This window comes from Leptodactylus fuscus, chromosome 7, assembly GCF_031893055.1.
Source record: "Leptodactylus fuscus isolate aLepFus1 chromosome 7, aLepFus1.hap2, whole genome shotgun sequence".
Taxonomy (NCBI): Eukaryota; Metazoa; Chordata; class Amphibia; order Anura; family Leptodactylidae; genus Leptodactylus; species Leptodactylus fuscus.
This window is the reverse complement of record NC_134271.1, coordinates 128,600,564-128,621,528: the sequence shown is the minus strand read 5'-3', so window position 1 is coordinate 128,621,528 and position 20,965 is coordinate 128,600,564. Positions and strand designations below refer to the sequence as shown.

Sequence of the window (20,965 nt, the reverse complement as noted above, 5' to 3'; positions counted from 1 at the left end):
AAGTGTGCAGCCGATTTGGAAGCCGAGTTCATCATTGAATGTAGTCAGAATGCATTTGGAGTGACATCAAAGTTCATTCACGTCTATGGGGCTTCCAGATTTATTTTGTTCTGATAACACGGATGATTATAGAGCAGATCCTATTCTGTTTCATGTCATCGGAATGGATCTGGAAGCCCCATAGATGTGAATGCATCACTGAACGAACTTGGATGTCACTCTGAGTGTCACCTGAATCCATTTTGCGATAAACTCTGCTTCCAACTCAGATGCATGCTCAGTCGTATGCATGGACCCTTAGGAAGTAGAATGTCTTGATTTCTTTATGTCCCTGGCTCGGGGACAGCGGTGCATTAGATATTGAGCTACAAATGCAGAATATAAGCCATGTAATGGTCAGAAATAGTTACTCTTTATGTACACTCATATAGCAACTTATCCTGAAAAGTAAGGCTAAGTTCTGCGCTGCAGTCTGCAAATTCTGTCTAAAATCAGTGAACACTTTTTTAGCGGACAGGCTCTCCGTATCTCAGGGCCCCATGCAGACCCGAACAATGTTGAGCTGAATGCTATTGTGAACCAAGTGTCCCCTGAAAAGACAGGTATACCTTTTAAAGGGCTTTGCACAGGTCATCAGTATTAGGTTGGTCAGGGTCCAACACCTGCTGTTCTCGGCGGCTGATACACAGAGAATGGAGCAGAAAGCAGGCAGCTTTGTTCTGTGTGTAGTGGCCAGTCCAGGTTTCTGTAGATCAGCTGCCAATCACGGCACACAGAAAAGCGCTGTCTGCTTCCTACTCCATTCACTGTGTATCAGCTCCTGAGAAAAGCTCATTAATAGGGTGCCAGGCCCCCCACCAATCTGATACTTCTGACCTGTGCTTAGGACAGGTAAGCAATATCTTTACCTTGGAAAACTCATTTAGGCTAGAACTTACATGGGGACTTTGGCTACAAATTCTGTTGCATAACTTAAAATTCCTGGGTCGCCTTGAATGGAGTCACATTGCGACCCTGTTTGTGCTATGACTGCAAAATGTTGAGAAATCTCTGCACCCTTGGACTTGCAACGCTAACATTAGAGAAGGAGCTACAGAGCAACCTGCTGATCTTTGGTCACGAATCTGAAGTCACCATAAAAAAACATGTTGATAGTTCAGATTTTTTTTTTTCCCCCTGTTCTGTGGTCTGTCCACAGCCCGTGGGCCTAATTTTAACCAGACTACTTTATTACAACATAGTTATCAGCGCCATGTCCAAGTGGTACATGGTTTCACATCGCTAGGAGATAAAAGCTCTTGTGCAAATAATGATTATTGCTTTTAAACTTAACTACAAATGGATGCATGGCGTGTTCTAAATACAGTGTTTCTTCTGGGGCCCCGTCACACGGAGTATACGCTCGCTGATTCTGAACGTGTAACATGTTCTGAATCAGCGGCATTAAAACAGATCCCATTGCTTTCTATGGGAGCCGGCATATGTGCGCTCCCCATAGAAATGAATGGGCTACTTTTTTCCCCTATTGCTTTCAAATGTGATACGCGCATATCGTTTCAACGCCGCTGATTCAGAACGTGTTAGGGCCTGTTCACACGGGGTAAACGCGTGTGTATTTTGGCGTAAGCACGCCGCTCATTTAGACACATATGCACGTGTCCGAGCGCGGCGCTTCAAAACAGAGCTCATTGATTTCAATGGGAAGCGTGCGTATATGCCGATATACGTGCGCTTCCCATTCAAATCAATGTGCTCTGTTTTGAAGCGCCGCGCTCGGACACGTGCATATGTGTCTAAATGGGCGGCGTGCTTACGCCGTGTGAAGGGGCCCTAATACGAGTTAATGGTACAGTCCTATGAAAAAGTTTGGGCACCCCTATTAATCTTAATCATTTTTAGTTCTAAATATTTTGGTGTTTATAACAGCCATTTCAGTTTGATATATCTAATAACTGATGGACACAGTAATATTTCAGGATTGAAATGAGGTTTATTGTACTAACAGAAAATGCGCAATATGCATTAAACCAAAATTTGACCGGTGCAAAAGTATGGGCACCTCAACAGAAAAGTGACATTAATATTTAGTACATCCTCCTTTTGCAAAGATAACAGCCTCTAGTCGCTTCCTGTAGCTTTTAATCAGTTCCTGGATCCTGGATAAAGGTATTTTGGGCCAACAATTCAAGTTCAGTTAAGTTAGATGGTCGCCGAGCATGGACAGCCCGCTTCAAATCATCCCACAGATGTTCAATGATATTTAGGTCTGGGGACTGGGATGGCCATTCCAGAACATTGTAATTGTTCCTCTGCATGAATGCCTGAGGATTTGGAGCGGTGTTTTGGATCATTGTCTTGCTGAAATATCCATCCCCGGTGTAACTTCAACTTCGTCACTGATTCTTGAACATTATTCTCAAGAATCTGCTGATACTGAGTGGAATCCATGCGACTCTCAACTTTAACAAGATTCCCGGTGCCGGCATTGGCCACACAGCCCCAAAGCATGATGGAACCTCCACCAAATTTTACAGTGGGTAGCATGTGTTTTTCTTGGAATGCTGTTTCTTTTTGGACGCCATGCATAACGCCTTTTTTTATAACCAAACAACTCAATTTTTGTTTCCAAAATGAAGCTGCCTTGTCCAAATGTGCTTTTTCATACCTCAGGCAACTCTATTTGTGGCGTACGTGCAGAAACGGCTTCTTTCTCATCACTCTCCCATACAGCTTCTATTTGTGCAAAGTGCGCTGTATAGTTGACCGATGCACAGTGACACCATCTGCAGCAAGATGATGCTGCAGCTCTTTGGAGGTGGTCTGTGGATTGTCCTTGACTGTTCTCACCATTCTTCTTCTCTGCCTTTCTGATATTTTTCTTGGCCTGCCACTTCTGGGCTTAACAAGAACTGTCCCTGTGGTCTTCCATTTCCTTACTATGTTCCTCACAGTGGAAACTGACAGGTTAAATCTCTGAGACAACTTTTTGTATCCTTCCCCTGAACAACTATGTTGAACAATCTTTGTTTTCAGATCATTTGAGAGCGGGCTGTCCATGCTCAGCGACCATCAAACTTAACTGAACTGGAATTGTTTTGTAGAAAGAAATGGTCCAAAATACCTTCATCCAGGATCCAGGAACTGATTAAAAGCTACAGGAAGCGACTAGAGGCTGTTATCTTTGCAAAAGGAGGATGTACTAAATATTAATGTCACTTTTCTGTTGAGGTGCCCATATTTTTGCACCGGTCAAATTTTGGTTTAATGCATATTGCGCATTTTCTGTTAGTACAATAAACCTCATTTCAATCCTGAACTATTACTGTGTCCATCAGTTATTAGATATATCAAACTGAAATGGCTGTTGCAAACACCAAAATATTTAGAACTAAAAATGATTAAGATTAATAGGGGTGCCCAAACTTTTTCATAGGACTGTATATTCTGTAAATGACATGGGCACAAGAGATGTTTCCATGCCATTACCAGCGGGTTGTGGCTGCACTCTACAGCAGAGATAACCCTGTAGACTGTTATCTATGGAGGTTGACAGAGGAAGAGAGCGGTCTCTGTTACCCAGTTGTACTTCAGTGGGTGTGTGTGGCAGTTGGAGGATTGTCAGTGGCATAACCCATTAGGCAGATGCATGAGGCGGTCGGTGTAACTCTGGCAGGCATTAAAGTTCTTGAATACTAGGTATTCGAAATTTAAGCGAGCAATTTCTGCTTCAATTTCCCTAGTGGGAGATGAAAATGTAAAATTAAGTTAAATAAAATAAGACTCCTCCCCTTTAAAAGAAAATGTAAAAAAAAAATTAAAAAATCCACATTCTACCGCTCTGGAAAAAAATATTACAATAAATTGTATGTAGTAAAAGAAAATCTTAGAAATTCAGAAATGTATTTATTTTTTAATCCAACCAAAAAAAAATAAAAAAAATTCTGCCGCATTTGTTTGTCTTGTGCAAAGCCACCAATTCACTCAGATTTCTGAAAGGGATCCTATCATACCTTTTTTTTCTAACACGTAGGAATAGCCTTAAGAAAGACTATTCTTCTCCCACCTTTAGATGTCTCCTCCACGCCGCCATTCGGTAGAAATCTGAGTTTTCTTCGGTATGCAAATGATTTCTCTTGCAGCACTGGGGGCGGTCCCTAATGCTGCGAGAGAACTCTCTCCAGACGTCTCTATCTTCTTCTGGAACGCCCTCTCCCTGTGTCTTCTTCCATCCTGGATTTCAATCTTCTAGGCCTCGGGCAGAGCCAACTGCACATGCCCTGGACCACAAGAAAATGGCCGCTTACACCAGCATACTGTGTAAGCGGCCACGAGAAAATGGGGTTTACACCAGCTTACTGTGTAAGCAGCCCTTTAACACTCTTCCCAAAATCTCCCATATATAAAGGGCAGATGTTGAGTCTCAGCAGGCACCGTGGCCAGTGGGTCTCTTCTCTTTTACACAAAGTAAAATATCAATGGTACCACACTCTCTGGAGATATGGTGATAGTATGGTAGGGTTCTCCAACCCAGTGCAACCAATAGAAGTAATCACAACACATGCTCTTTAGAGATGCATATTTTCAGTCCTATTTATTGGGCAATTTACTTATATTGTGTATAAGGCATATAATGTTCCATCGAATGTAAGCATAGCCATCCTCTGCTATGTTGGAGATAATTCAAGGGTCAATCATGACCTCTGTCAAGCAAAATCTGGTTGTAGAAGAAAAGGAGATTGGTGGATGCCCACCAAGCCACTTTTACACAGATCCATCAGCAGTGTTCAAGACTAGAATCCACTCGGACAGTTAACTTCTCAGATGGAATGGTCAAATGTGACCTTAGCATCTGAGAGGTCATTTTGAAAGAGAGGGCTCCCCAACAAAAGTGAGGGCTCCCAGGCCTGCCACTACTAAGTTTTTCTTACGCCCTGGATGGGCTAGGACTTAATAGGAAAGCAGTGATTTTACCATAGACTGCCGTATAAAAAAAAAAAAGTTGCAGGGTCAGAATATGGCAATTAAAACTAAAATTACTCAAAGAATAAGATAAAGATTTGTTTTTGTACCATGTTAGCCAGTGGGTAGGAAATATAATAACAACAAACTTGAGAGTCTTTAGTAGTTGATACCTTTTTTAATGGCTAACTAATAATGATGACAGATTACAACGTTTCGAAGCTTTCGGCTTCTTCTTCAGGTGTATCTAAAAACCATTTCAATTTCTGAAGGATGCATATTTATGTACAGAGGGACACATAGGAATAGAATTCTAGGAGGGAGGGTGGAAGAAGGTTATTGGTATATACAAATAAACAATTTGTCAGTTTGCAATGTTCTTATCAGTCTTTATTCTTGTCTTTTATGGCTGTTTCAGTTCAGTGATTTCTGTAGGATGCCATGAACCCATGTGAGAGATTCATCCAGAGTGTTAAACAAGGTCATAAACTTGTACTCATAAATCCGTCTCTCTTTCCTGGATTTGAAATTCCCTCTTAAAAATAAAACTTTCATGTCATTTGTGATATTATGATCTTCATTGCTGAAATGTCTTGACACGGGAAGGTCCATTCTTTGTTCTCTAATTGTATGATGGTGTGAGTAAATCCGCATTCTAAGCTTCTGACCAGATGGATGAAAGAAAGTTATGTAATGTAGGAGCTAAGAAAATGAAAACCCCAAATCAGAAAATGGTAACGGCCTGAAGGGTCAATTATGGCTTGTCCCCAAAATCCATATCCTAGGAAAGCTGCAACACCATAAACATTTCGGACACATGTGGTGTCCATTCTGGTGACAAGTGCTGAGCTGTATTTGATCTAGACTATAAACCAGAGTGGTACAATTTCTGGAAAAAATTGCAGTCCCTTCCTTCCACTATTCCAGAGTTCAGCAACCTTTCATGTATCGTAATAGGTCAAAGATGAAGTATTCAGTGTGCCATCCTTTAGTTGACCATTACATAAAATATATAGTGCACTTCCATTACAATGTGGTTCTTGTCTACAAATTTCTTATGCAAAAATGATCCTTTTCTGGTGTCTACAACTTTTAGTTGAACATAGCACTCAGTGATTTGTAGTCACACTTCTTTCACACTAGCATTAAAAAGCAGTTACACGTGGAAACCCGTGGGCCCCATACACTATAATGGGGTCTGACGGGTTTCCGCCAAATACAGCGAAGAGAAAAGACCTCCATTCATGACTCTTCTCTCCACCAATTTTAAGTGGAATGTAGGACGGAGTCTTGTATGGAGACTCAAATACTAGTGTGAACCAGCTTTGTGGGGGCAAAGGATGTCTTTCATATAGCCCAGTCTTTTTGTTGCATAAGCCCATACAAGTGTAAGTCAATATGCTTCAAGGTACAAAAACCAATTGCCCGGGCAATTGCTGCCCTTTGTCTTGCTAGTTCACAGCCTAGATACTAGGACGCCATGCCTCATGCTTTCCACCTCATTGCTTTCTCCCCTCCGTCTTGTTTACATGGTCTATGAGAGTGGAATTACGTAAGGCAGCAAATTACATAAGCCTTTAAACATTAGAGAGAGACCCTCAAGCCGAGCAAATGTTCCTGAAGCACCAACCATGGCATGGGTACTGGAGGTTACTGACCCTCTGCCCTATGCAGGTTCTGATAATAGAGGATGTAAGCCTTAGGTCATTTGAGTGAGCGGAGAGCACGGGTTGCGCGGTAGACAGAGATGAGGGAGGAAATGTATGGAGGTGCGGCATTACGGAGAGCCTTGTGGATGAGGGTGATAAGTTTATATTGTATTCTATAATGAATAGGCAGCCAATGTAGTGACTGGCACAGACCAGAGGCATCGCTGTAGTGTCTAGACTGGCAGATGAGCCTGGCCGCTGCGTTCAGAATAGATTGTAGAGGGGAGAGTTTAGTAAGGGGAAGACCGATTAGTAAGGAGTTACAGTAGTCAAGGCGAGAATGAATCAGAGAGACAATAAGTGTCTTTAATGTATCTCTGGTAAGGAAAGGGCGTATTCTGGAGATGTTTTTGAGGTGGAGATGGCACGAGCGTGCGAGTGATTGGATATGGGGGGTGAAGAAAAGGTCTGCGTCAAACATGACCCCGAGGCAGCGGGCCTGCTGCCTAGGAGTTATAGTAAGGCCTGAGACTGCAATGGATATATCAGGGACAGATCTATTAGATGGTGGAAACTGTAGAAGTTCCGTCTTTGAGAGATTCAGTTTCATATAGAGCAAAGATATGATATTTGAGACAGCAGAGAGACAGTCACTGGTGTTCTTTATTAATGCAGGGGTGATTATAACATATATAATTGGGTGTCATCAGCATAAAGATGGTACTGGAAGCCAAATCTGGTGATGGTTTGTCCAATGGGGGCTGGGTAGAGAGAAGAGCAGGGGGCCTAGGACCGAGCCCTGAGGAACCCCAACATCAAGGGAAAGAGGGGAAGAAACAGAGCCCGCAAATGATACACTGAAAGTGTCGTCTGAGAGAAAAGAGGAGAACCAGGAGAGCGCAGTGTCCTTGAGGCCAACTAAGTGGTGTATAGTGAGTTGTTGTTGATGGTCAACAGTGTCAAATTCTGCTGAGAGATCCAGAAGAATAAGAAGAGAGAAGTCACCAATGGATTTAGCCGTCAGGTCATTGGAGACACTTGTGAGGTCCGTTTCGGTAGAGAAGCCAGATTGTAAAGGGGTCAAGAAGAGAGTTAGTGGAAAGATAATGGATTAAACAAGAATAGTCCAAGATGTAGGAGAGATTAGAGACAGATCGGTAGTTTGGAAGCGCAGAACAGGTCAAGGGAGGATTTCTTCAATAGCGGGGCTATGACAGCGTGTATGAAAGAGGATGGAAAGATTCCAGAAAAGAGAGAGGTTAAATATTTTAGTAAAGTAAGTTGTGACAGCAGGCAACAGAGATTGGAGAAGGTGTGAGGGGAAGGGGTCACTACTGCAGGTCGTAGGGCGAGAGGAAGAAAGTAGCTGAGAGACTTCCTCTTATGTAACTGGCTCAAAAGATGAGAATGAACAGGATGAAGTGGTAGGTGAGGTGATCAATGCTAGCTGGGGATTGGGCAGTTATTTCCTGATGGATTATTATTATTATATATTTTTTAATAAATTCTAGACTGCACCTTTTTAACACTTCTTTTTGTGTTCACGAGTATAAACACGTTTGCAGTATATTATACCAGGTGGGCACCAAACATCAAAATCCAGTTTTTCTGTGTGGTTTGTACAGGATAATGGAAGATTGACGTACTTGTCTGTTACAGGTGATGTTAGGATTGGGTTTTGCCAGTGGCTAGGTAAAGTAGTGCCCATCTTACCGATATTCCTGACTTGAATTTTCAATTTGCTATTGCAATTCAGGCAATATTTGGGGATTTGTTTAATAAATCCTACCTTGGCTCACCGTACATTCTTCTGTGAATGCCACATAAACTCGAAACGATATTCACTCCCATGATCAATTAAGTGCATGTAAAACTGCTTGAGTATGTCCATCTACATGACTGTGTTCACATTTCCATCAAAGAATATTGAACCCGCAAGTCCCTATACCAATGAACACCCACCAAATGTTGTTTGGTAGATATCAAAGCATCTATTGGTGCAACTTGTGTGAATTCTGCGTGTCTATGTGATGTCCCACCGGGGACACTATAAAAGGTTTACCTGCATGTATATACTTTTGGAATCAACATGTATACACTGCCTACCAATAAGTATTTGGACACCCATACAAATGAAGATATCTGCGGTCGTGATGTACATCACGCCTTCCGCCATTAAATAGGAAACAGCATTGGCATTAGTAGCATGCAAGATGCCACGAAGTACAGAGTTGTCTGATTTCGAGAGAGGGGTAATTGTGAGGTACCACAGAAATGGTTTATCCTTAAGGGATATAGCAACCGAACTGAATTACCCAAAATCGACAGTGGTCTATGTGATTACGAAGTGAAGGGTGAACAGTGATTGTCGGAATGGAGTTGGCAGACCCCCGAAACTGGGAGATAGAGACCAACGAGTGCTGGCCAGAGAAACCGCACCCAACCAATGGCTCACATACATCAGGCATCCGGGAGTTTTGTGTCAATCAATAGCATCTGCTGGGGTCTACCAACTATTGAATTGGAATAAATCTTGTTTCTATTCTACCACAGGTGTCCAAATACTTATTGGTAGACAATGTACGTGTGTTTTTCAATGGAACAAACCACTGGATAATGGGTGCTGAGTTGGTGGTACAACCATGGCTTGGGGAATGCGTAGGGAAATATTGGGGAATCTCTTCCACACTCAGCTAGGAGTAGAAAGTGATGAGAGAGTATTATTTATGAGGAAGTACTATGTGTGTGAGGAGAAAGTAACTCTTCCAGATAGAAGAGTGTGACAGAGAGGCAAAGAGACTGATAAGGCTGGAAGAAAACCAGCTTAGACAGTTGTGTGGTGGTCTGCAGTCAGGAGATGGGATTTATCCATGCTTACTTTGTGGAAGATGAAGTGTGCAAGACCAATATATGACGGTAAAGTTACAAGGACCTCTCAACTTCAACTCTAGAGAAATGACAACACTAGAGATTATACACCCTGCAGCCTGAGAACTTGCTGGAAAGACTGTAGACTTGTGCACATTGGTTAAATTTAATACTGTCCCAGCAAAGGTGACAGACAGTCAGCGGGAGTACCATCAACCAGTACAGCCTCAATGGATGATGTACAAGAATTGTACCTCCAGTTTCTGGATGTTGTTCAAGTGATCCTGTCCTACCTCAAGGTAAAATTATAAGTTATGATGTTCCACATATATCCTGTCTCCGGAGTCTGTCTTCCTTCAAGAATTTCATGGGCACTCCAACACGCATTAGGCTCAGAGATCCTTAAAACCATTAAGATGTGCTCCAAAGAAAAATGCTACCACTACAGTGCAGGACCCCGCAGCACCGTACCAGACCAGAAGGAGGGATTAGTGGAGATTCCTGCCATCCTGTTCACCGTAACTACAACGGGTTGTTGTATCTGCTCCATTGGACATAATGTATTTCAACCAGGGTTGTGGAACTGGAGATGGATAAAAAATTTTTAGCAATTTGGACTCAGACTTCAAAATAAAATAAATTTAATTAATATATACAGTTATCAATATTGTATAATTAGATGAGGAACTTGTATATTTACTTGTACATGAGGTCAATCGTTAGGTTTTTGGTGAATTAGTTCAGCTTTACTGTGTCTTACCATCGCTATGTGCCATTTATGAAGTGTCTGAGTCGGTGCTTTGGCATGCTGACTCCATAGCCTTTATTGCAACAGTCCCAAATGGCCATTATTTGATGCAATATGCCACACTCTGACACTATGGGGCTTCAGCTAGTACATGTTGACCGTTTCTGCTGTTGCGGGTCTCTTGGGATAGTAACGTACTTGCAAACACTTAGCATAGGGATCCAAATTTGGGTTGGCCATGCCCTTTTTAGTGATCATCTCAGGCCCCTTTTATTTGTGATGTGGGCATGTAGTGTCATGGCCCATCCCTCTTTTGTAATGTGACAGCACATAACGTACTCTTGTCACAAAATGACAGACTGACGGATTCAAGAGTTCCATTTATTAAACCGTATGGTTTAATACGGTAAGCCTAGTTTCATATGGCCGTTTTCATTCAGTTTGCACTTAAGGGTCACCCGTTATCATGGATCCCTCATGCGTTTTTAAGGTATTGGAGGATTTGTGAAATCGGGCAAAAATTGGACATGACCCTTTTTTCTAAGAGTGCTTTATCTCCCGTACTCATACAGTGAATTAAAAATAAAAAATTGCCGTCACAAATAAACTTTCACTATTGTTCCAATGTAGACTAAGGCTCAGTTCCCAAATGGGCTTGGGTTACCAGCAGAAACCCGCAGACCCCATAGACTATAATGGGGGTCTACTGGGTTTCCGCCTGAAAAATGCAGAGAGAAAAGTCTTGCTTCTCTCTGCATTTTTTAAGCGGAATTGGGGACGGAATCCCTGAACGGAAACCATGCACTGGTGTGAACCAAGTCTAAGACAATAACCATTATTCTGTCCAAACCACACATGACAGTAGGGTTGTGTTTTTTTGTAGCCCACCATGTATGTTATAGTATACAAATTACTGCCAGCACAGTAGAAGTTGCTCATAGAGAATTTGTCGAAGTCACCAGTAGTCAAGTAAGATTCCACACACAGGTTTTATTGGATGAACCAATCCATCACCGGCCATGATGGAGAGAAATTAGAGGTAATGCTACAGCCAGCGGATATTCAGACGTGCCGGAAGTTATGGTCATGTAACTTTTTTATTTTATTTTTTTATCTAATACCACTGAGCTGGACCAAGGGGAAGCCTTGAATATCCAGACTTTCCCTTGGCTGGACACAGTTGTGATAGTCATTCAGGGGAACCTTTGTTACTTGATCATACATATGCAATATACACTCGGGCAAAACTAACCTTGAGTTATCTTCATGTTTGAGGTGTATGTGCGATTAGGGAGCTCAATGGACCCTTTTAATGAAACCCCAATAGGCTCTGTTAGAATCCATTGGTATCCATTTTAATGGAACCTCAATAGACCCTTTTATAAGCCAGTGGGGTCCTTTATAATATAACCCAATGGACCCTGTTAGAAGCCACTGCGGTCATTTTTAATTCTGGTATGCTGGACCCACGGCTACATTGTGGCTTCTCAAATGGAAACCACATATGGAAATAGGAACGTGGTCTAACAACTTGTAAGTCATAACATAATACCCTATTGGTTTAGGCTTGCCTGTAATTTAAAGGTAGACCTCTGCATAACATCAGAACTCCGCATGTCCTTGTCTCCATTGCCAAGATATCACTGCTTTTGTCAATATGGAACTTGGGTTTTTGCAATAATTAGGGCATTACCACTTACCTTTGGAGCATTGACAACCCCCGTGTTCCAAAGAGTTAATTTACATATTGGCAAACAGTGATATCACAAGGGAGAACACTATGGTTAGGGTCACCTGAACCAATCTATCTGCGGGGCTGGGCTATTGCTGAGTTCTGGGGATAGACTCCCTTTAAATCATCTACCATTTCCTTCGGATGATCCCTGGCTTTCCCCGGTGTTTTTTTTTTTTTTAATTAGCAGGACGTAGACTATATTTTACAAGGGCCTATTAGCGCCTGTTTCCTTGCAGTAGCAATTCATTCTTATGGTGAAGGTAGGACACAAGTCGTCCATATCATATAAAGATTGAATGTCTCATTTCACATATGGAACATTTGGCTTAATTTGGCTCGCGTGTGAAACAATGTTGGCCAAGCCATGAAACGTGGGTTGTTCAGTTAAGTCACAGAAAAAAAGAATACATTTTAGTACATAGCTAGGTTTGAGCGGTCAAGATCTGATTCCGATCCCAATCTTTTTTGGCGGGATCGAGGTCTCACGTTAGCTTTTCCCACAATGATTGGCCAGTAGCCAGACATTGTAGTAACCAACGTGAGACCTCGATCCCGCCAAAAAAGATCGGGATCGCAATCCGATCTTTTCCGATCCTGATTGCTCAACCCTATACATAGCCCAATCTCTACTTTCACAAAGTCCTTATTCTTCCATGTATTACTTTACAGGCAGACCCAATCCTACTGGGTCTGTCACATGGGGCAGATTTATCAAACCCTCTATGTCATTTTTCTAACCTAGAGGGATGAATTGTGGAGAACATATTGGGCAAGGTCATTTCTTGCCTCGCTCCCCATATTGTGCAATTGTAAGCGGAACACCTCGGCCCAACATAGTCTTTGCAACTTTTTTAGCATTTTTCCATTCAGGCCGGAGCCTCTCCATAAACCAGTCATTCCCTGCACCTGTCTGGGCCTTTATTAAGACTGACGTACAATACACCGGTCTTAATAAATCTGCCCCGTTGTGTGTTCCCATATTCTAGTCGTAGCAAAGAGGACCTCTGTAAACCTCTTCAGATAACCATCTTTGAGAAGCCTTGAATGTTGTCACACTGGACGTAGAAATTGCTTGCTGTTTGGGTAGTGACTAGTGCCATAACGTTGAGCTTGTAGGATTAATTACTAACTGGTGTATTATTCTATAGTATTTTGTACACCGTGCAGTATATGTTGTGTTCTTTTTTAACAGTGTTTGAAATGTTTGTGAATTGAAATTTGTAGAAACTACTCAGAAACAATGTCTTACCAAATCTATTTTTTTCATGTTTGTTAGGTATTCCTAACCATGGACAAACCAGACAAATGGTAAGATAATGTTCATCTAAAGAGAAACAAAAAACTTCCTAGCTCCGTGCACCTGAAGTTCTGCACAAGGCACTTTTTTTTTATGTTTCTGACTTTTTTTTTATTTTTATTTTTTTTTTTAATTTTTGTTTTATTAAGTCAGGGTGTAAGGGTCTTCGATGTCACATTTTTATTTAGAGTGTGGAGTCTATTACTTTTTAGATGTATTGCATTTTCTTTTCCTTTACATCACCAAGACATTTTTCTAAGTGTTATATTTAACGTATTAAAATAGATTATTTTTATATATATTTTTTTTTGTTTATATACCCAGACATTGCGGGAAACTTACTAAGGAAAATACAACAGAATTGTGGCTTAGTTTGCACACAAAAACTGTCCAACAAAGACAAATAATAGGTGTAAAGTTAGACTAGGCAGTCTAAGGTCCCGTTCACATGGCAGAATTTGACGCTGATATTGGGGAGGATTCGACCCCGATTCTGCCTCCTATTGTACTCAATGGAAGGCAGAGATCTCAGCAGGAAGCTGAAAAAATAGGTTACCTGCTCCATCTTGCCGCAAAGGTGCAGTTCGGGAATCACCGCTGGTTGGGCCTATTCATCTAAGGCTCTGCATAAGTATTCTGCCATGAATGTCCACCTTAAATTACCCTTCATTTTCCGCCCTGTGAACAACAAAATTGGCATCCGAGATTAGACACTATAATAAATCTGGTGTAGTATAAGGGTAAGTTCACATGGGTTTTTTTTGGTCAGGATTTTGAGGCCGTATCCACCTCAAAATCCTGACCAAAAAGACGTCTCCCTTTGAAATCAATGGGAGCCGGTCAGTTCTTTTTTCCGGGAGCTGTTTGTTCCAGCTCCTGGAAAAAGAAGCAACATGCTCATTCTTTCAGGCGGATTCACCTTGCGTCATCCGCCTGAAGACACTCCCTCCCGACTAGGCCCATTCACTTGGGCCAAATCCAGAGCAAAGGGCGTGACTGGATGTCGGTGCACTGCAAAGACATCTTGGACCGGAACCTGAGGCGACCTCTGCCTCAGGTTCTGGTTCAAAAAACTGTGTGTGAACTTACCCCAAGACTGTCTAGTCTAACTTTCCACTGTGTGAGTTAATCTGTCTGTGTTTCTACCTTTGAGTGATGTTACTCATTAAATAGAGGTAGATCAATAAATGAATGCGATCCTCTGGTGAACGATTGCTATGGCAGTGCAGATATCCCCAGTTGTGTCCTCATTGGCCACTACTGGTCAGATATTCAAAGTAAATAAGATATATATATATATATATATATATATATATATATATATATATATATATTTTATTTTATTTTATTTTAGAAAGTTATGTCATGGAAAGCTCTTATGAGGACTAGCGGACTATTTTAAACATGACTGACTTCTTTCCATGCAATGACAGTCCGTCATTGGTCAGCTAATACAACGGTTTGTTATCAACTTCAACCCAATAAACGAACAATTTGGTTGAAATTGATTGTCACCACCTGTAGACTAATGTGTATGGGAACCTTTTGAGTGCACTTACACTCTTCAGATTTTATTGAAAATCCGTCCTATTGATCTGAATGAGACTTACAGAAATCCATCTACTTGTTGTGAAAATGGCCCCATTCAGATGAATGGTACTGATTTTCATATGCAGAGATCTCTGCAACAAAATCTGCTGCAGGTTAACATGCTCTCGGGGCGAACAAGTACCAGTAACATTTAGCCTTTGGCTACGTAGGGGTTGTCAGCATCATCTTCTCTACTTCCATACACAATAGAGAAGTTGACCAATCCCAGAGGGTTTTCTTATCCAATCCTATGTGGCACCCCCAGGAACTGTCCAGGGTCAAAAAAAAGGGCATACTGTACTTTTTTCTACAAGGACATCAGAAAAAATAGATGTATATATGACCCAATCGAAATCAGTGGGTCCATATGCATGTCAGTCTAGTCCATTAGACTACACAATGGCTGACCGTCTACAATGGGTCTACGATAGATCCTTGCTAAAGATTTTCTATCACTGGATATGCTTAAGTCTCTTCCCATTGGTATTCTGATGCTCACTTGCAATAATTATAGAGCAGGTCCTATACTGCTACACGACAACTGAGGACACCTCATTCTGTTGGCTATATGCATGAGGCCTTACAATGTGGTCAAAAAATATTGTGCCCCTTTATCCACATTTAAAGGGAGCCTTCACTCGGAGTAAACGCACGTGTATTTTTGCAAAATACACATGTAAAAATAAGGCGCATGGCCCTTTAGTGCTCCAAAGATGCACGAATTCCCTGTTTCTGCGCCCGCTTGCCACTTTTTACAAAAATGACTTGGCAAAAAGTATTTCATAAGCACACACAGCGAGGCAGACCATTGCCTCCACTGACATGTTAGTCGCAACGTTGATCTCTGTGCAGACATGAAGCCGTGATCATGTGATGAGTAGTTTTCAGTTTGTAAGCAGTAAGGCCCCGAGCGACTGCTACAAAAAAGACAAGCTGGAGGAGAATGGGACTGGTGCACGTGCAAGGCTGGGTAGTTGGACAGTTGTAGATTTATTGATCATGGGATTCTCAGTCCCATGTCTCCTCACAGGACTAGACTATTGTACTTAATGTGTACACCAACTCTAACTCTTTATTAGAATTTTCTCCATTGATTCTGAAGACGTTGGATTTTTTCCTGTAGCTCCCACCGTTCCTGAGCAATCAGTGCTGTTAGTTTCAAAACCCAGTAGGCTTAGTAGGCGCTCATCTGTCAGGTGGGCAGTCTCAGACTATGTGCTTCAGCCCAGGACCACCCACCTGACCGAGAGCTTAATCAGCATATCTTTTGCTAAAAGTAACAGAAATGATTGCTCAGGAATAGTGGGGGCTAGAGAAGAAATTCCAACTGCATCAGTATCGGTGGAGTGCCGCCTATTAGATAATGCTTAGAGTTCGAGTTAGTAGAAGTGGTGGTCGTCTCCTTTACAACTGATTTGGGCAAAGAATGACCACCTTTTATGTACAGCGCTGCAGGGTATATCTGGGGGTTACAAATGATGAATGGAATGGGTTGTATTCATGCGATATGTATGACTATATATATATATATATATATATATATATATATATATATATATATATATATATATATATATATATATATATATAATCATAGTTCTGTTCTTCCAATTTTGACATACCAGGCAGTAAATTTGCTCAGGCAACCTGAAAAGTTTTGTGCATGGATCCAATTCGGATAACTCTTTAGGCATCTGATGTCTCCCTTTGCCACTTTTTTATTTGGGGTTCCCCTTGGGCCTTTCCATTTTGGGTTTCAGATTTGTTTACAAGGACAGAATAAGGACACTAGCTGTTACTTGGTAGATCAAGGCTGTAGACAATACTGTAGTGTTGCTTCTATAGGATTTTGCTAACAGGATGTATGTCCAAAAGGCACAATCCCCTTCCCTCCCCATTGTAGTCATCTTTCTTTTGTTACTAGTTTGTTTCTCAAATATTAGTACAAAATAAACGCCATGATTAAATAATACTGCCATACACTGAATAATAGCTCCAGACAGTGACTAAATAATACCGCCATAAACTGAATAATAGCACCACATTAATACCGCCATACAATGCCACACAGTAAATCAACAATATAGCCAAGCAGTGAATGAATAAAGTTGTTGTTTCACAATGTTTGGGAGATCCATTCTCCTGTAGATATTTTGGGATGTGGAGTCAGTAGGCCATAAAAGCCAGTTACTGAATTCTTATAAAAGTAAACATGCAACAAACTATACATCTAATAACGATACAATATTAAAACTTGTATTAAAGGGTAATCCCAGCTATACTGCTAGCTTACGTAAATTGAAGGGTTTTCCTAAATATGTTACTTTAGCAATTCTGCTTTGTTTTCCTGCTATGTGAACTTATTCCTCCCATTGTTTACATAGTGTTTCCATAGAGCCGGACCTGTGTGATAAGACAGGACAGATGACATCACTCACTGCTCTCACTGTTATCTACAGCTCTGCTTTCAGCTAATCACAGTTTGCTGATAAAGCCCTGTCTGTTGTCTCACTATGCAAATACACAGATAACCGAGTCCATTCTCTAGAAGCATGTGCATATTATTTTATCTGCATTTATATTAGATTTCTAATAATCCTAATAAGTATTGTGATATTTCATAGTGTTTTGTTCCGCAAGCTGGGGGGAGGCGGCTTTGACTGTTTGATAAGGAAACAGGAAGTGGGAAGAGACAGCAGGCAAAGCTGCTGAAACAGGGAGATGGCAAAACCCTTTAAGTATTCTTTTATTTTGAAGTAGGAGTCAGTAACATTTGTCCACCTCTAGATATGGGCCAGGCCGGACAGTGCAGTGGTCATGTTCCGCCTTCTTATCTGGATTACACTATGTATTTCGAACTCCAAAGTTCTTCCCTTTCAATGAATATGCAATTATATAGGTTTAGTCGATTGTTTTATTTTAATATATATATATATATATATATATATATATATATATATATATATATATATATATATATATTTATTTTTAAGAGGGTGCAGTATGGATTTTTTTTTGATGAGGGGGGTATAATGTTTGGGTGTTATATGGAGGGGATGGATCAATTTTTTTTTATGGTTTTTTTTTTTTTTTTTTAAAAAACCACTTGTCTGACACAAAATAGGATGTGCCAACCAGGCATGGATTGCCTATCAATCACATGACTGCCGGGTGGATTTCCCACTGCCATTGGGGTAAAAAAAAGAAAAAAAGTTTTAGCCTAAACATGGTGGTATGCCTGCCCCTCCAACCCAATAACCAAACAAAAAGTTCTAGTTGTCTTGCATGCTTGTACTGAATAACACTCACTTGTGTAAACTCATAGTCCACGTCACTGCCCATTGTACGGTGTTGCTTGTTTTTTGATTGTCTTTTTTTTTTCTTCACTTTTCATTCTATAACTTTTATGACGTCATGTCTATGTCCAATAGAGTAACTAGTACAGGCAGATTTTGAGTTTAGAAAAATTTTCTGACTATTGGGGGAGTTTTTTAGGTCTGAAGTCGAACATAGTCTTTTACATGTTAGGCCTGGTTCACATCTGCGTTCGGGGAGTCCGCTTGAAGTTCTTTTCTCTCTGTATGATTGGTGCGGGCACCACGCGGAAAACAGATGGACCCCATTATAGTCTATGGTGTCCGTGTGCTTTCTTTGCTAACCGCTTTTTAATGCGTTCGGTATTCTGTTTGGGGGGTCCCCAAGTGTACTCTGCGAGCGGATCACCGAACACCGATGTGAACCAGGCCTCTGTTAGTGGACTCTGTTGTAAAGTCCATCAAAGCATGATGGTAAAATATTGGATCACATTAAAGGGGTATTCCCACATCGCATACTCACCAGTCTTCGCTGCTGTAAATTTTTCTTTCTTCCAGCTTTGTTGCGTCATTGGTGGGCGGGGTTACATATGCAAAGCCAGCGGCGAGATGCCGCTGGCCCTGCTTGCGCGCTCATAGATGGTGAGACCAGTCTAGCCTTCACAATGCGAATACAGACCCGGCATCCGCCTCTCTCTATTACAGCGGATGCCGGGTCTGTATTGGCATTGTGAGGGCTAGACTGGTCTCACCATCTATGAGCGTGCACGCAGGGCCAGCGGCATCTAGCCGCTGGCTTTGCATATGTGAATACAGACCCAGCATCCGCTGTAAAAGAGAGGCGGATGCCGGGGAGTGTAGACGTCGGCACAGATGCCTTTGACATCGCTATGCTCCTGCCCTGCATGAAGCCAGCAGTGGCAGGAGCGAAGTTGTTATCCCCGCCCCGCCACTGCTGGCTTCATGCAGGGCAGGAGTATAGCGATGTTGCAGGCATCTGTGCCGGCATCTAACCGTCGTCCGCTGTAATAGAGAGGCAGATGCCGGGTCTGTATTGGCGGCCCCTTCCCCCAAAGTATAAACTACCCCCCCCTCCAGGCTCGCTCCCATGCACTTAGCCCCTCCCCCCTCAGAGCGGCAGATACATCACTTGACTTTTGAACAGATAAGTCAAGGGCTGTGTCAACAATGAATTGAATAAAGTAAGATAGTGGACAAACAAAGCAGTTTTGCTGAAGCAGTGTATTTAGGAAAAGTCTTACATCCACATTATCAAGCAGTATAGATAGGATCCTTGTGATGGGACAACCCCTTTAAGATCAGTAGGGCCCATCATGCGCCATTGGTGTCTGTCACGTGCTGGATTGGACACTGATTTAATTTTTGTTTGGTTTCTTTTTCATTTCATGTGACAGATCAAAAAAATAGAATGGCAAATACAGATGTGGTCTCCGCTTTAGCCATATTCACATTTGACTAATGTTTTTGTTTTTTTTAATCTTTATTTTTATAGTATTCTTAAAGGTCCCCATACAGATGAGTGTAAAGTCGTTGAAAACCACAGATTTTGGTGGGAGCTGGCAACTACTGTATCTTTATTGATTGGAGGCTTGCCTAGTTTCCACAAAAGATGATGTGGAGGTTTTTGGGTGGATTTAACAGAAAAGAAAAGGTTGGATATGTCGGATCTGAGCATGCCCAGCACTTAGTGATACCGGGACAATGTTTGACATATATCTGGGAAGGATTGGGCATATCAATTGTCAACATGCCCAATCTTTTGTTTTCATAGGGAATAAGAAGTAGTCAGAAGTATCTGGCTGCAGCTTACTTCCCTCTCTACATTCAGAACCGAGATCAGCCCACGTGTATATGGGAATGAAGGGGGGGGGGGGGTCGGAATAGCTGTTGGCCGAATTAGCAAGTCTATCACCCACTTAACAACCTGGAGGGTGTAGATAAGTAAACCTAGTTTCTGCAGAAATATGTAATTCCGATTTTGAGCATGCCGTCATGGCAATGGTGGAGTCAGACCAGCAGCCCCACGTTGTGGAAACGCAGCTTTTTTTTTTTATTGCAGATTTTGCTGCAGTTTTTTGTGCCAAAGCCAAGAATGGCTATAAAAGGAATGGGAAATGTATAGGAAGTTCTTATAAGTCTCCCTTCTGCTCAATCCACTCCTGGCTATGGCTCAAATAAACGCAACAAAATCTGCAACAAACAAAGCTGCTTGTCCACAGCGTGGGGCCTCAGCCTAAAAGTTTTACAAATGCAATTTTTTAAGCTTAGTTTCTCCATTGTAGCGGACTTAGGGCTCGTTCACATCTGCGCCCGGTCTCCGCTCATGCAGGTTTCTGTTTCCTGCACAAAACTGAGCAGGAGACGGAAACCTGCAGGACTCTCTCACCCATTCATTTGAATGGGTTTGAAAGATGTCCGCCCGTGTGTGCCGGTGAGAGTTTTATGCTCTCCGCCGCAAAACCGTTTTTTTTAAAAAAAATTGGACACAGAGTCGGACATGCAGTACTCTGTGTCTGGTTTTTAAAAAAAATGGTTTTGAGGCGGAGAGCATAAAACGCTCACCGGCGCTCACAACCGGACACGGTCTGACAGGTTTCCGTCTTCTGCATGCAGAAGACTGAAAGCTCAGAACGGACTCCGGGCGCTAGTTGTGAACCTAGTGTTAGTTGATAATATTCAATAGCAGGATATTCATTTGTATCCATACTAAATACTAAAAATAATTGCAAATTTGTTATTGCTTCCAGGTAATCATTGTCTATTGCAAAAGTTATTAGGATTTTA

General features: G+C 41.7%; 1 protein-coding gene across 6 annotated transcripts in view; it reads left to right on the top strand.

Annotated features, from left to right (window-relative positions):
- Positions 1-20,965, top strand: part of MTA1 (metastasis associated 1) — a 229,858-nt gene that overhangs the window by 61,456 nt on the left and 147,437 nt on the right. For 4 of the 6 annotated variants that reach the window (XR_012717264.1, XM_075283056.1, XM_075283057.1 and 1 more), the window contains one exon: positions 13,236-13,267. The exons of the other annotated variants lie outside the window; for them this stretch is intronic. Coding sequence is in view for 3 of the 4 variants with exons in the window: in XM_075283056.1 (XP_075139157.1) it covers positions 13,236-13,267 (32 nt within the window). In the remaining variant the exon portion in view is untranslated. The remainder of the gene's footprint in view (positions 1-13,235; positions 13,268-20,965) is intronic. 6 annotated transcript variants of the gene reach the window in all.